The 14,283-nt window shown below is 44.8% G+C and overlaps 1 protein-coding gene across 1 annotated transcript in view; it reads left to right on the top strand.

The window, feature by feature from the left end:
- Positions 1–14,283, top strand: part of LOC143974644 (uncharacterized) — a 40,453-nt gene that overhangs the window by 10,360 nt on the left and 15,810 nt on the right. The window contains exon 2 of the mRNA XM_077476249.1: positions 7,225–7,279. Coding sequence (XP_077332375.1) covers positions 7,225–7,279 — 55 coding nt within the window. The remainder of the gene's footprint in view (positions 1–7,224; positions 7,280–14,283) is intronic.

Here is a 14,283-nt window from a genome sequence, read left to right as displayed (position 1 = left end):
TGCATTTAAGGGTCGCTCTCCACTCTTTGTCCTTGATAATGCAAGAGGGGGTGTTTCGCTTGCTGATATGCCTACTTGTATGTTAATCTGTAAATTATGGGATACAGTTAAAAAAAATGCTGGGTGTCTCATATCCCACTATATACACTCCCATATGGGAAAATGATAGACTTTCTCAAATTTCAGCTCTTAGAGGCTTTCAGAGTTGGACAAAATTAGGAATAACTACTTTAGCTCAGCTATATCAGAATTGTTTACTTAAATCTTTTGAAGATCTGAAGGTAGAGTTCTCCGTAGAATCCAATTGGATTTACCAATTTCTTCAATTAAGACATGTTCTACATACCCAGTTTTTTTCTGCTAAGATATTTTTCTCCTCTATCCCCGTCTTGGATAAAATAGTGTGGGCAGGGTCAACAAAGGGTCTTACCTCGGTTACTCATAGGGTACCGTTAGATGGGTTCCTATTGAACTTCCTCATCTGTTCTCTGGCTGACAGGGAGAAAGATATTGGTCCCATCTCTGAAGAGATTTGGGATGATGTCCTCTGGTCCCTGTCAAGGGTGTCTCTTTCTCAATCACATAGACTGACCCAGATTTTTATTCTCCATAGGGTCTATAGAACTCTGTAGTTTCTCTGTGCAATTGGACTGAAATCTGAGCCAACCTGTGCTAGATGCGGTAACACAGGTACATTAATACATCTTTTGTGGCGATGACCGAAACTTCAAAGATAATGGGTGGAGGTGATTGGTACCTTAAATAGGGAATTGGATATTACCATTCCGGTTGAACCGCTTATATGTATATTGTGTTACTGTGATACCTCTATCTACACCTCCCCTACTGGTAATACTATAAGGCACACACTTTTTGTTGCCCGTAGACAGATTGCTCTTAAGTGGACCTCTCCACGTCCACCGACTGTGTCCAGTTGGATTGTAGATCTCAATAGGATCATCCTCTTTGAAAAGCATACATTTTCCCTTCTGAATAAGTTTGATGTTATCTGGTCTAGATGGCTTCAATCTATGACTATGTATCATGTCAACCGATGGTTACTGTGTTCTTTGTAATGCTGGATATTGTTATTCTTTTTTTTTTTTCGTGTGTCATATATACTCCGAGAGGGGGGTGGTGGGATGACAGGGTTTGTTGAAGGGGGGTTGTTTGTTTGTTTTTTGTGGGGGTTTTTTGGTTTGGTGTGATTTCTATTATTGTGGTTTTGTCTGTATTCTGTTAATGTTGTTTTCATATAAAATAATAAAAAGGATTATTTGATATAAAAGAATGGGCTGCCCTATGCATGATGAGCAAAAACACTCCAAAATACCCCCCCAAAAAAACGCATGGGGGAATGTGAGTTCCTTCTACACAGCTGTGAAAGGGGCTTGACAGCTGAGTGTCTCCATCTATTGCTTACTCTTATGTACTTGTATAAAGCTGGCCATACACTATGTAAATTTATTGTACCTTTTCCCTTAGATCTATCATCAACTATGTAGTGCAAGGGCCTGCCTGATTGAATACAGAGTGAATGGAGATTGTACATCCAGATTGCATAGTGTATGGCTAGCTTTATACCTGTACATAGAAGGGAGTGGATGGACACACTCAGCTGTCAGGCCCCATTCATATCTCTGCATAGCGGCAACTCAGATTCCTGCATGCGTTTTTTAATGGGCATTATTAAGCTTTTTCACTAGTCGCACATAAGGCAGCATAATCACTTGACTAGGCTTCCCTACTCTCAGCAACCACCCCAAAGAAACTCCAGAACTTTTTTTAAAGTAGAGTGTGGTGCTCATTTTACAGCACTTTTTGGTGTATTTGCAAGGCAAAATTTGCCATGTGTTCAGAAATGCACAGATGGGAATGTAGCCTCATTGTTACTGTATAAACACACCAATTTCATTTCCAGGCCCAATTTACACTCAGTGTAGTGGGAACACATGTTTTTTGGCTCACTTTTTCTGTGACGTTGATTTTAATGGCCTGCGCTACACGTGGCAAAGTAGCTCATGGGACATTTTGGTGGGTTAACAATTAATAGGACCAAAAGCACAACTAGTTCATTTTAGGTCTATAAGGGTGGCCATACACTATACAGTCTGATTGTAAAATCTCTTTTGATCTCCTGTGGATTTACCAAAACTATATAACAGGAGGACACCTATCTATCCAGTCACTCTGTATCTAATCAGGCAGGCCCTTGCACTACATAGATGGCAGATCTAAAGGAGATTGTACAATTGGATTTTATAGTGTATGGTGAGCTTTTCAGAACCCAGGACAAACATATCCTGTTTTCAATATTACAGCCCTATCCACATAGGCTGTTGCCTAATTGCTCATCTCCTGCACACTCTGCCAAATGAACAATCCATGGTTGTGTATTTAATGAGAACGGCATTCACTGATTGCATTCGGAAAATGTGAACCCGATAAGGGGTGGTAGTGATGTGCTGGAGTAGGAGGATAGATGATACAGGATCTGTGCTAATGAGGTCAGCTGGTAAACTCCTTCCTTTGTCACATCCCAAGGTTTGTCCAGGAAGTAATGGAGAAGTTTATTTATACAGGCAGCTGAACACAGAGGTAAGGGGTGTGTAAGATAATTAGAAAGATTTTTTATTTCTTCAAAATAAGTACATTAATGGTATATTGGTACATAGTGGAGCAGGAATTTAGGAAAAGAAAAAGGTGAACTTATCCTTTAACCACTTGACCTCTGGAAGGTTTACCTCCCTTCATTACCAGGCCATTTTTGCGTTACTGCGTTACTATATCTGGCAATTGCTTGGTCATGCAACGCTGTACACAAATAAAACGTATGTGCTTTTTTTCCCCCCACAAATAGCGCTTTCTTTTGGTGGTATTTGATCACCACAGTTTTTTTTTTTTCATTTTTTTGCACTAAAACCAAAAAAAGACAGACAATTTTGAAAAAAAAAACAATATTTTTTACTTTTTGCTATAAAACATATCCAGTAAAAATTTAAATATAATATTTCTTCATAAATTTAGGTCAATATATATTCTGCTACATATTTTTGGTAAAAAATCCCAATAAGTGTATATTGATTGGTTTTGCGCCTACAAACTATGATGTATATATACTAGAATTTTTCATTTATTTTTTCTTACTAGTAATGGCAGCGATCAGCGACTTATAGCAGGACTGCTATTTTTGCGGCAGGCATTCAGACATTTTTGACACTTTTTGGGAACCATGTACACTAATACAGTGATTAGTGCTAAAAATATGCGCTTCCACTGTACTAATGTCAATGGCTGGGAAGGGGTTAAACATCTAGGGCAATTAAAGGGTTAAATGTGTGCCTAGCCAGTGTTTTGTAGTACCAGTAGTAGTACTGTAGTGCCAGTGTACTGGGTGTATGGTGGTTTTACTAAAGGAAGTAATTAATTTTCTTCTCTGCATTGATAATCCATTACTTCCCCACTGACAGGGCAGAGCTCTGCCTTGTTTATGTAAAGGTACCCCCCCCCCCCCCGTAAGGGCTGCTAAAAGTTGTGGCCCACCTGTCACCCTGCCCAGCCCAATATTCACTTCCCGATGACTCTTGAGACAATGAACACTCCGTATGTTTGTTTTGTGTTTATTTATTGAGGGGTTTTGAACTTGGATAGGGTAAAGGAAGTTATGGGATGCCCAGGATCAATAATGGAATCAATAAAATGATCAGTTAGAACCTCTATTTACACTTCTAGAGTCCCAGACTCCTCTAGAACAATAAACAAAAATCTGCGAGGTGGATGGATAAATCAATTCACCCGCAGAAAACAGCGCATAATATTCAAATAGAAGAAAAGAAATTATATACAAATTGCGCTAGTGCAACCTATTGTTCTATGGAAAGAATATTTCTATCTTCCCAAATGTAACCATACAATCACAATATTGTCCATGAACACTGTCCATATATCTAAATTGTACTGAGTACTTAGGATAGTTTCAGGAAACGAATTGAAACAGGATATCTATTTCAGTCCATCCACAGACAATAAAATTAATAGCCAAAACAAAAACAGAATGTCCTGGTATAAATCAAGAGGAGTGTACGATGCAATCCTCCCTTAATATGAAAAAACAGTGATCACGAATTTGCTGGGGTACAATCTCAAGACTGGGGTGACCCCCCCTTAGTAATGCTCTTACCAGATATGCCTGGTTACATAGGCTCTTCGAAAATACTCCTCATCCGCTCGATTTCATCCGGTTCGTCTGCCCTAGGTAATACACGGTCGGATGTGTTTAGATACGCGGGCTCTCAGATGTTCCTCATCGGCTGGATCCCATCCACTGCATACACGATCGAATGTGCTTGGTTACACGGGCTCTCAGATGTTACTCATCGGCTGGATCCCATCCACTGCATAAGTGCCGGGTGATTCAAGATCTCCGAAAGAAGCAATTACGGGAAACAAACATAGCGTAATACTGTCTTATGAAAACACAATTTATTTAAATAAAATTGTTGCACTCACACAAAGTTAATTCTTTAAAGCATTGGTTCACTCAGCGTGCATAGTTCTTAATCACAGTCTCAGGGGAAATAATAGCATCAGCCGCTAATGGCCGTCACCACTTAGTAGTTCACGGTTAAAGCTGTGCGACTCTTCCTCCCTCCTGTCAGTTCCTCTATGCTGCGAACGTGTGCTACCACCCTGACGCGTTTCGTCGTATTGACATCATCTGAGGGCCTCAGATGATGTCAATACGACGAAACGCGTCAGGGTGGTAGCACACGTTCGCAGCATAGAGGAACTGACAGGAGGGAGGAAGAGTCGCACAGCTTTAACCGTGAACTACTAAGTGGTGACGGCCATTAGCGGCTGATGCTATTATTTCCCCTGAGACTGTGATTAAGAACTATGCACGCTGAGTGAACCAATGCTTTAAAGAATTAACTTTGTGTGAGTGCAACAATTTTATTTAAATAAATTGTGTTTTCATAAGACAGTATTACGCTATGTTTGTTTCCCGTAATTGCTTCTTTCGGAGATCTTGAATCACCCGGCACTTATGCAGTGGATGGGATCCAGCCGATGAGTAACATCTGAGAGCCCGTGTAACCAAGCACATTCGATCGTGTATGCAGTGGATGGGATCCAGCCGATGAGGAACATCTGAGAGCCCGCGTATCTAAACACATCCGACCGTGTATTACCTAGGGCAGACGAACCGGATGAAATCGAGCGGATGAGGAGTATTTTCGAAGAGCCTATGTAACCAGGCATATCTGGTAAGAGCATTACTAAGGGGGGGTCACCCCAGTCTTGAGATTGTACCCCAGCAAATTCGTGATCACTGTTTTTTCATATTAAGGGAGGATTGCATCGTACACTCCTCTTGATTTATACCAGGACATTCTGTTTTTGTTTTGGCTATTAATTTTATTGTCTGTGGATGGACTGAAATAGATATCCTGTTTCAATTCGTTTCCTGAAACTATCCTAAGTACTCAGTACAATTTAGATATATGGACAGTGTTCATGGACAATATTGTGATTGTATGGTTACATTTGGGAAGATAGAAATATTCTTTCCATAGAACAATAGGTTGCACTAGCGCAATTTGTATATAATTTCTTTTCTTCTATTTGAATATTATGCGCTGTTTTCTGCGGGTGAATTGATTTATCCATCCACCTCGCAGATTTTTGTTTAATGTTTTTTAGTGGTTTTATTGATTTAATACCTTTTAGCGGTTTTATTGATTTAATACCTTTTAGAACAGCTGCTTAAATTCCACAACTCCCAGGTAGAAAGCATATTCTTTAATGCTAAGCGCCTTTTATTTGCGTGGTTAACGGGCGGAGGTTATCCTAAGCAAAGGCACATATTTCCTCTAGAACAATGTTTATTTGTAGACTGTCCTCTCTCTCCTGTACAATACTTGGTTCCTGGTACAGCTAGCACATGGTAGGCCCGAAACTGACTCTGCCATTTGCAGGCAGGGACTGCAGGCCCCTTTAGTGTAGCAACAAATAGGAAAGTCTCTAGTGTTAGCTGACCTTGGTGGACTACTGCTCCCAGTCAGTCCTCTTCAGGCCCTGCCAGTCCTCCTGGCTGCAGCTGCCCGACTTCACTGCCCATGACTTCACAGTCTCTCTTGTTGGCTCTACATCCATCTCAGACTGCATCCTCCCAGTCCACTCCAGCATGCCTTCCCAGCTCTCCCAACTGTGCCTGTCAATCACCAGCCCTCCTGGCTGCCATCCAGTGGATCCCTCCTGGAGACTTGCCTGGCAACACTAGTTCCCATTGTTTTTCTTGGTTCCTCTCTGTGCTGCCAGATCATTCTTTATTTCTCAGCAAGGCTCCGACTTGCACCCGAACCCCACAGGCCCAAGGTCACCCCCCCCCCCCCCCCCCGAGGGGGTACCTCCAAGGCCCAACAACCTAGTGCTCCAGCTTCTTCTACCCGACAACTCCTCCCCAGCAGGGCTGGCTCTAGATATTCAAGGAGGCCAGCCCCCTGCCAATCCAAGTTGGAGACTGGTCAGGGCTCTTTAGAACAACCCAGGCAGCTCCACCTCTCTTCCCCTTTTCCTTTCTAGAATTCTCTAGAAGCCAGAGGGAGGCAACCAAGAAGTGATGCTGCATGTGAATCACCTGCTGCTGCTCTAGGCCGCTCCCAGCACACACAGATCAAAACAAACAGGCCTAGCTTAAAGCTAGGCCTGATTAAATTTACCTGCACTACAAAAAAAACTACTTCTAGCACCTACCTAAAGTAGAGGGTGATATCCCACGCTAATCCATTGGCCGGCATCTGCTGTGTATAATCGGAGAACAGCCGGGTTGTCGATGTAACATAGCTGCCTAACTTATATGTAAGTTAGTGCAGTCCTCCCCCAGCCCACCTCTTTATACTTACCTGAGCCAATCTCAATTCATCTCTGTGCATGAGAGCATGGGCTCTCTGCGCTCTCTCCCCTTCATTGGCTCAAAGACAGCAGTGGAAAACATTGGCTCCTGCTGCTGTCAATCGCAGACAGTGAGGAGGGAGTAGGGGGCAGGCTGAGTTGCACTCTGTGTATCAATGCACCCCATAAGAGTAGGAGCGGGGCTGCTCTTTGAAAAATTATTGCACAGAGCAGGTAAGCATAATGTATTTGTTATTGTTAAAAAAAAAAATGTGTGTATCACACATATCTATGACTGTAAAAATAGTAACTGTTTTGTACTTCTGATAGATATCTTCAACAACGTGCCTTAGGTGGGAATATCATTCAAGAAAAAGGAGCAGATGTAAGTTGAACATCATTTTGCTATTTTATTTGCAAATCTTATCATCATGACTTATACATATTATTTGTCAGAGATTGATGAGGAAGATCCAGCATACTGCCAGCATCTGTGACTGAGCATGCATGTAGAATACATGCTGGTGCTGAAAAAACAAATGTGCTATGATTGTTTAGATTTTGTTGTTGGTGTCTACATATTAATGGAAAACACCTTCTACAAGTTGGCACAAGGAAAAAACTAATTTATGTAATTCTGTAATATACTGTGTATATATATATATATATATATATATATATATATATATATATATATATATATATATATATATATATATATATATATATATATATATATATATATATATATATATATATATATATAAAATATATGCTTTGTCCATACAATTTTTATACTTATCTGTGCTTTTGCTCCCTCACCGCTCTGGTCACCTTGAATAAAGGGAAATGCCTGGTACTTCCAGATATGGAAAGCCATTGGGTCCAAAATGCAATTATGACCACCTTAGCTGCCAAGAGATAGGAGCAGAATCCTCAGCCCTGCATAAGATTTGACCAGAGTGACTGTGGAGCTAACACAGGGCTTATTTCCCCAAATACAGAGTGGAGCAATAGGAAGGTAAGTATACACAGCTAAAACCTGGTACACATGGGCTGAATGTAGGGTGGCACTGGCCGGTTTAATAGAAACTCTGTGTACTTCAGCCTGTCCGACAGAAGCTGGCTAGCTTCTGTCAAAGGGGCATGACCGAAAAAAGGTCTTCTGACCGGCTTCTGACCGGAGTGTTTCGGCCGGGGGGTGTCCCCCTGTCAGGACACAATAGTGCAGCAGGAAAGATTGCTGTTGTGTTCAACAACAAAAAAACTAGCAGTGTGTATGAGGCTTTAAGAAGATGTTTAAGTGAAACTGTTGCTTTATAACCCCTGTCAATTTTTTTTGCCTCTATGTCCCATTGGGGAGATCTGTTTCCCACAACCAAAACATGTCCCACAACCTAAACAAGAAGTGAGAGGAAATCCCTTAAAAAACTAAGGAATCCAAGCATGTCCCCAGGGTCACCAAAACTAGTGTCCCCATTGGTTTTGGTGTCAACACAAAATCTGTGATTTGCTATCACTTTTGACGATAACAGTAAACGGGACAGAGAGGGTGAATCTCCCTAACAAGGGCGCATACAGCAATAAAAACCTAAGGGGTTTTCTGATTCCTCTCTACTCTATCCAAAACTTAAGTACTACTTAAAGTGGAGGTCCACCCTGAACAAAAAAAATTACATACAAATGCAACAAAAAAATAGAAAAAAAAATAAATACATTTTTTACTCACGAGAAATGCCTGTTGCTAGGCAGATCGTCCTAATCTGCCACTTCCAATTCCACTGTGATCTTCAGTCTTCTCCTCCTCGTGTTGATTTCTGGGAAATTTAGGCACTGTGTCTTCTGGGACCTGTGTGTGTCACAGAAGACAGCCGACCCATTCAGAAATCGCTGGGGGACTCGTGCATGAGCAGTAGGAAATGGGCAGTGAAGCCGCAAGGCTCCACTGCCTGTTTCCCTTAGTGAGGATGGCGGCGCCGGCACACGATACGAGGGACAGATTGGCCGACATCACGGGCGCCCTGGACAGGTAAGTGTCCTTATTAAAAGTAGACAGTGTTTTGTAGCTTCTGACTTTAAAAAAAAAAAAATTTTTACCGCTGGGAAACACGCTTTAAGTATGTACTTAAGTATCACTTTAAGTCTACTTTCAAGTAGAAGAACAGCCAAAGATTGTTTGGCTGTACTTCTCCTGTGGATCACAGGAATGTAGTTCTCCTGTGGATCACAGGAATGAAGCTCGCTGTCAGCTGACATCACAGTCTCCTTCTCCTCTGTACTGCACAGGTGCAGCGTTTGTGCAGTACGGAGGAGAAGGAGACTCTGAAAGTCTCCAAAGAAGAATGGCGCATGCGTACTGAGTCCAGGTGCAAGCCCCACCATCCAAGTGGACATACGGTAGCACATTGTAACAGGGCCCCTCACGGGCACAGCCTCGCTTTGGTTGGCTATTTTTTATTCGCAGGCGCCGTTCATCTTCGGAGACCTTCGGTGACCTTTGGCGTCTTCTTGTCCTCTGTACTGCACAAGCGCAGTACAGGGCTGACACTATCTGACGGAGGACAGTATTTGACACTACACTGGCACCCGGCTCAGCCTTTCCGTGAGCAGCTAAGAGGCTGAGCCGCCGCTTCCTCCCCGCCACAGCCCAGCGCGAGAGAGGTGGGGCAGAGCAGAGAGCTGGTGACTGATAGTCACCAGCTCTCTGCTCAGGGAGCTGTGAGAACCGAGCAATAGAGGCACCGGGGACAAATGCAGCACCGGGTCGATGCTGCATCCACCTAGGTAAGTATGATTCTTAAAAAAAAAAAAACCCTGTACTTCTCTTTTAAAGTCAAACAGAAGTTGCTTATTTCATTTAAAATCCAGCCTATGGACATTAAACTATTTTCATGTTTTGGCAAGCAGTAAACGAGAAACACAGAAATGGAAGGCGCCCATACCTAGGGCATTACCAGAGATAAATTAATAATATTTTCTCAAATCGCCTTTCAGGACAACCCCGGAGAGAGTAGCTCCACCTTGCAATCAGGAAACACATGCCCACTTTAAAAACACCTCCTCCTCCTCCATGGCTTCAGTTATTGTGTTTCCTCCTTGGAGGAAGCATGTGCCTGAACCAGGGAGAGCTACACTCTCTGCAGGGGAGTAAGGCTTACCTTTTGTTGCAGGTTGTTTCTCTTTGACCCCCAGCAGCATCTCCACGGGGAGAGGACTCCTGGAGCTCCTGGTCCCGCCATCTCACGGGAGTAAGGACCCTCGGAGTGCCGGCGTCGGGTGCCCGGTGTCCGCTTGTTAGCGCAGGGAGGGCTCTGTTGCTGGCGGAGGCCGCTGCAGGTCAGCGGCATGGCTCCGTTTTCGGCGCCGGGTCCCGGGCGGCGACGGCGTCGTTCACGGTGACGCGCGGGCGCTCTGAGGGGGCGTGGCGCCGTGGTTCAGCGCCTGGAACGCAGGGGTCATGGGGCGGGTCAGGTGACCGTGTGCTTCCGCTTCCGGCCGGCCTTGATGACGCGGCGGCCGGGAAAATTTAAAATGAGAGCTGTTTGTAAAATAGCTGCCTCACTCAAACGATGGAAGAGTGCAAGCCAGCTATGGCGGAGACAGGCGCCCCCAGCACCGGTCCAGCCCAGGTACGTAAGGTGCACTGGCACCCTCTGCTTTACTGTGGGTATGTCTTTGTTTGTTCCCCCCTCTTGGGGGCCTGTCGCTGCAGGTCAGAGGTGGACTTCGCTCTGACCTTTTGCAGCCTAGTTCTGGGGTCTCACTAGTAGGTCTGTTTGGTGGTGGGTCTCTGCACTGGCTTGGTGTTAAGCAACTGGTTGTTGAGAGCTTTTAGTGAATTAAACCTGTATGTCGTTTCAGGAAAAATCACTAGGAAAAGCTAGACCAGGTCAGAGAAAATGTCCTTCCTGCAAAACCCCCCTCAGAGATTCATGGCAGAAGGCAATGTGCAGAAATTGTATCAGAGAATTGGTGGAAGAGGAAACATCTCAACAATATAAGGATTTGTTTTCTTCGGTTAAAGAGCTGACAAACTCTTTGAGTTCAGTCAAGTCCATCCTGATACAAAACCCTCCCGCACAGACCGAGCCTCAGAACTTACCGCCCAGCCCCAGGGCATCGTCATCCAGACAGGTGGAAACTGAAGAGTCTGGAGACGAAGGGGGTAGTACTCTCATCTCCTTCAGGGATTCTGAGGAGGAGGAAGAGGAAGAAGATAGCAGGGGCTCCAAATTCAAGCTATCACTAGAGGAAGTAGATGATATTTTAAAAGCAATCTACACTACTCTAGAAATTCAGGAAGAAAGAGTACAACTGTCAGTTCATGACAAAATGTACCAGGGGTTGGACGAAACAAAACGGCGAGTTTTTCCTGTCCACAGGGTCCTCTCAGACTCAGTGAGAAAGGAGTGGAAGGACCCAGAAAAAGCCCCTTTCTTCTCTAAAGCTCTCAAAAGAAGGTTTCCCTTCGAAGATAAGGACTCAGAGGTTTGGAATAAGAAACCTAGAGTCGATGCAGCTTTCTCGCAGGTATCCAGACGAACGGATCTAGCCTTTGAAGATATGGGGATCCTTAAAGACCCAATGGACAAAAAAAGCTGACTCCATCCTTAAAAAAGCTTGGGATGCCGCGTCAGTCAGTCTAAAACCAGCAATGGCAGCTACGGTGGTGGCCAGGAATCTGGAATGTTGGGTAGAGAAGCTGAAGAGCCATATTGAGGCGGGGACACCCCGCAAGGATCTCTTAGAGTCCTTTCCACTGATCCTGAATGCAGTCAAATACATGGCGGATGCATCAGCAGAATCAGTTAAACTGGCCGCTAGGTCTTCGGCTCTTGTAAATTCAGCCAGGAGAGCAGTTTGGCTGAAAACATGGTCTGGGGACACTGCCTCTAAGGTCAAGCTGTGTGGTCTTCCCTTCTCGGGTGACTTGCTCTTTGGTCCTGATTTAGAGTCTGTGCTGGATAGAACAGCCGATAAAAAGAAGGCTTTTCCAGTTAAGAAAAAGCAGATGGCTAAAAAGAATTTTCGTGCTTTTCAGCAGTCCCATAAAAAAGACCAGGAGCACAAGAGCAGATGGGGTTCACAGAAGGGCAAAGGCAGGGGTGGAGTCCTCTTTAGATCTCCCCCAGAGCAGTCCCCTAAGAACAAGTGACAATATCTCCCCAGTGGGGGGGAGACTGTCAGCTTTTCGCGAACAATGGGACAGGCTGTCTCCAAATCTGTTCGTGAAGAGCGTTGTCGATCAGGGGTACAGGTTGGAGTTTTCAGAACCACCCCCGAGCAGGTTTTATGTGACAACATTGCCAAGGGATCAGGAGAAGGCCTCTGCAATGAAGCTGTTGTTACAGGAGCTGATACAGCAAGAGGTTCTGATTCAAGTCCCAGTAAGCCAGCAGGGCGGGGGTTTTTATTCACATATTTTTCTGGTGAAAAAACCCTCAGGGAAGTACCGTCTAATCCTGAATCTGAAATTCCTGAACAGGTTCATTCGGTACAAACATTTCAGGATGGATACAATTTTCTCCATCACAAAGCTGTTGACCCCAGAATGCTTCATGGCATCCCTGGACCTAAGGGATGCCTACCTTCATATACCAATTCATCAGGCATCGCAGCAGTTCCTGCGCCTGGCATTGAAGGTAGGGAGTTCGGTATGGCACCTCCAATTCAGGGCTCTGCCGTTCGGACTCTCGTCCTCTCCCAGGGTCTTTACGAAGATTATGGCAGAGGCTTTGGAACCCCTGAAATTGAAGGGGATTCCAGTTGTTCCTTATCTGGACGACCTTTTGTTTTTTGCAGACTCCAGGGAGCAGGTCCTAGTCAATCTCCAGAGGGCCCAGTCTCACCTCGAGGGCCTGGGATGGCTTCTAAACCTAGAGAAGTCAATCCTGACCCCCTCACAGGAAATGAAATTTCTGGGGTATACATTAAATTCGATTCTCCAGAAAGTTTTCCTGCCGTTGGAAAAACAGGAAAAGTTACAGCTAGCTGTACAGCGGATACAGAGCAACCAGACAGTCTCAGTCAGGATGGCTATGGCAGTTCTGGGCCTGCTTACGGCAGCAATCCCGGCTGTTCAGTGGGCCAGGTTCCATTCCAGACCCCTTCAGAGGGAGGTTCTGTCAAGCTGGTCCCATCAGGATCCTTTGGAAAAACAGCTAAAAATTTCGTCAAAGACGAAAAGGGCTCTTTGGTGGTGGAGAGACCAGGCAAACCTCTCAAGGGGCCTGGTGTGGACCTTTCCTGTGGACAAGCGCCTTACTACAGACGCAAGTGCCTGGGGCTGGGGAGCCCATCTGGATGGTCAGACATCTCAGGGGGTCTGGTCCAAACAGGAAGCTCAAAGATCATCCAACTGGAGGGAGTTGAAGGCGATCTTTCTGGGTTTAGTGGCATTTCAGCAGAGTTTGAGAGGCCACCATGTTCAGGTGTTGTCAGACAACACAACAGCGGTTACCTACATTATGAAGCAAGGGGGAACCAGAAGCAGGAGCTTGATGGAGCTGGCCAATCTGTTGTTAGCCTGGGCAGAACAGAACACAGCCTCACTATCGGCAGTGCATCTGAAGGGCTCTCAGAATTTGTTTGCGGACCTCCTAAGCAGGCGCAAATTGCTAGAGGCAGAATGGAGTCTGAATCAGGAAGTGTTCCTGATGATCTCCGAGGCCTGGGGGGTTCCTCAGGTAGACCTTTTTGCCAGCCAGCAGAACTCAAAGGTGGACAGATTCTTTTCTCTTCACCGAGGAGATGCAGCAATAGGGTTGGATGCATTCGCTCACCCCTGGCATTACCAGCTGTGCTATGCCTTTCCCCCCTTTCCTCTAATTCCACTAGTACTGAGGAAATTCAGGGAAGAAAGGACAGACTTAATACTAGTCACTCCTTTTTGGCCAAAAAGACCCTGGTTCGCGGGTCTTCGAAACCTAGCCTCGAAGCCCCCATGGAGGTTACCACTCAGAAAAGATCTGTTATCCCAGGGGACAGTAAGTCATCCAGAAGTGGAACTCCTGCAGCTAACCGCCTGGTTTCTGAGGAGGACCTGTTAAAGGCTAAAGGTCTCTCAGATAAAGTAGTAAAGACCCTGCTGTCCAGTAGGAAGGCAGTTACACAGGCAATTTACATGAAGGTCTGGAAAAAGTTCAACTCCTGGTGCAGTTCTAGAGAACTCAAGGTCAAGAGCACGGTGTCCGTCTTGGAGTTTCTCCATGAAGGAATGGAGAAGGGTCTCGCAGCCAGTACCCTGAAGACTCAGGTGGCTGCCTTATCAGTTTTCTTTGAAAAGACTTTATCTAAAGAAACTTTAATTTCTAGATTTTTTAGGGCTCTTGCTCGAAATAGACCAGTAGCCCTTAAAGACTTTCCCAGTTGGGATTTGTCTACAGTTTT

Source organism: Lithobates pipiens, unplaced genomic scaffold (genome assembly GCF_037356315.1).
Source record: "Lithobates pipiens isolate NorthernLeopardFrog02 unplaced genomic scaffold, aLitPip1_a1.2 Scaffold_13, whole genome shotgun sequence".
Taxonomy (NCBI): domain Eukaryota; kingdom Metazoa; phylum Chordata; class Amphibia; order Anura; family Ranidae; genus Lithobates; species Lithobates pipiens.
Note: the sequence above shows the minus strand (reverse complement) of the source record. Positions and strands in the feature narration are given on the sequence as shown.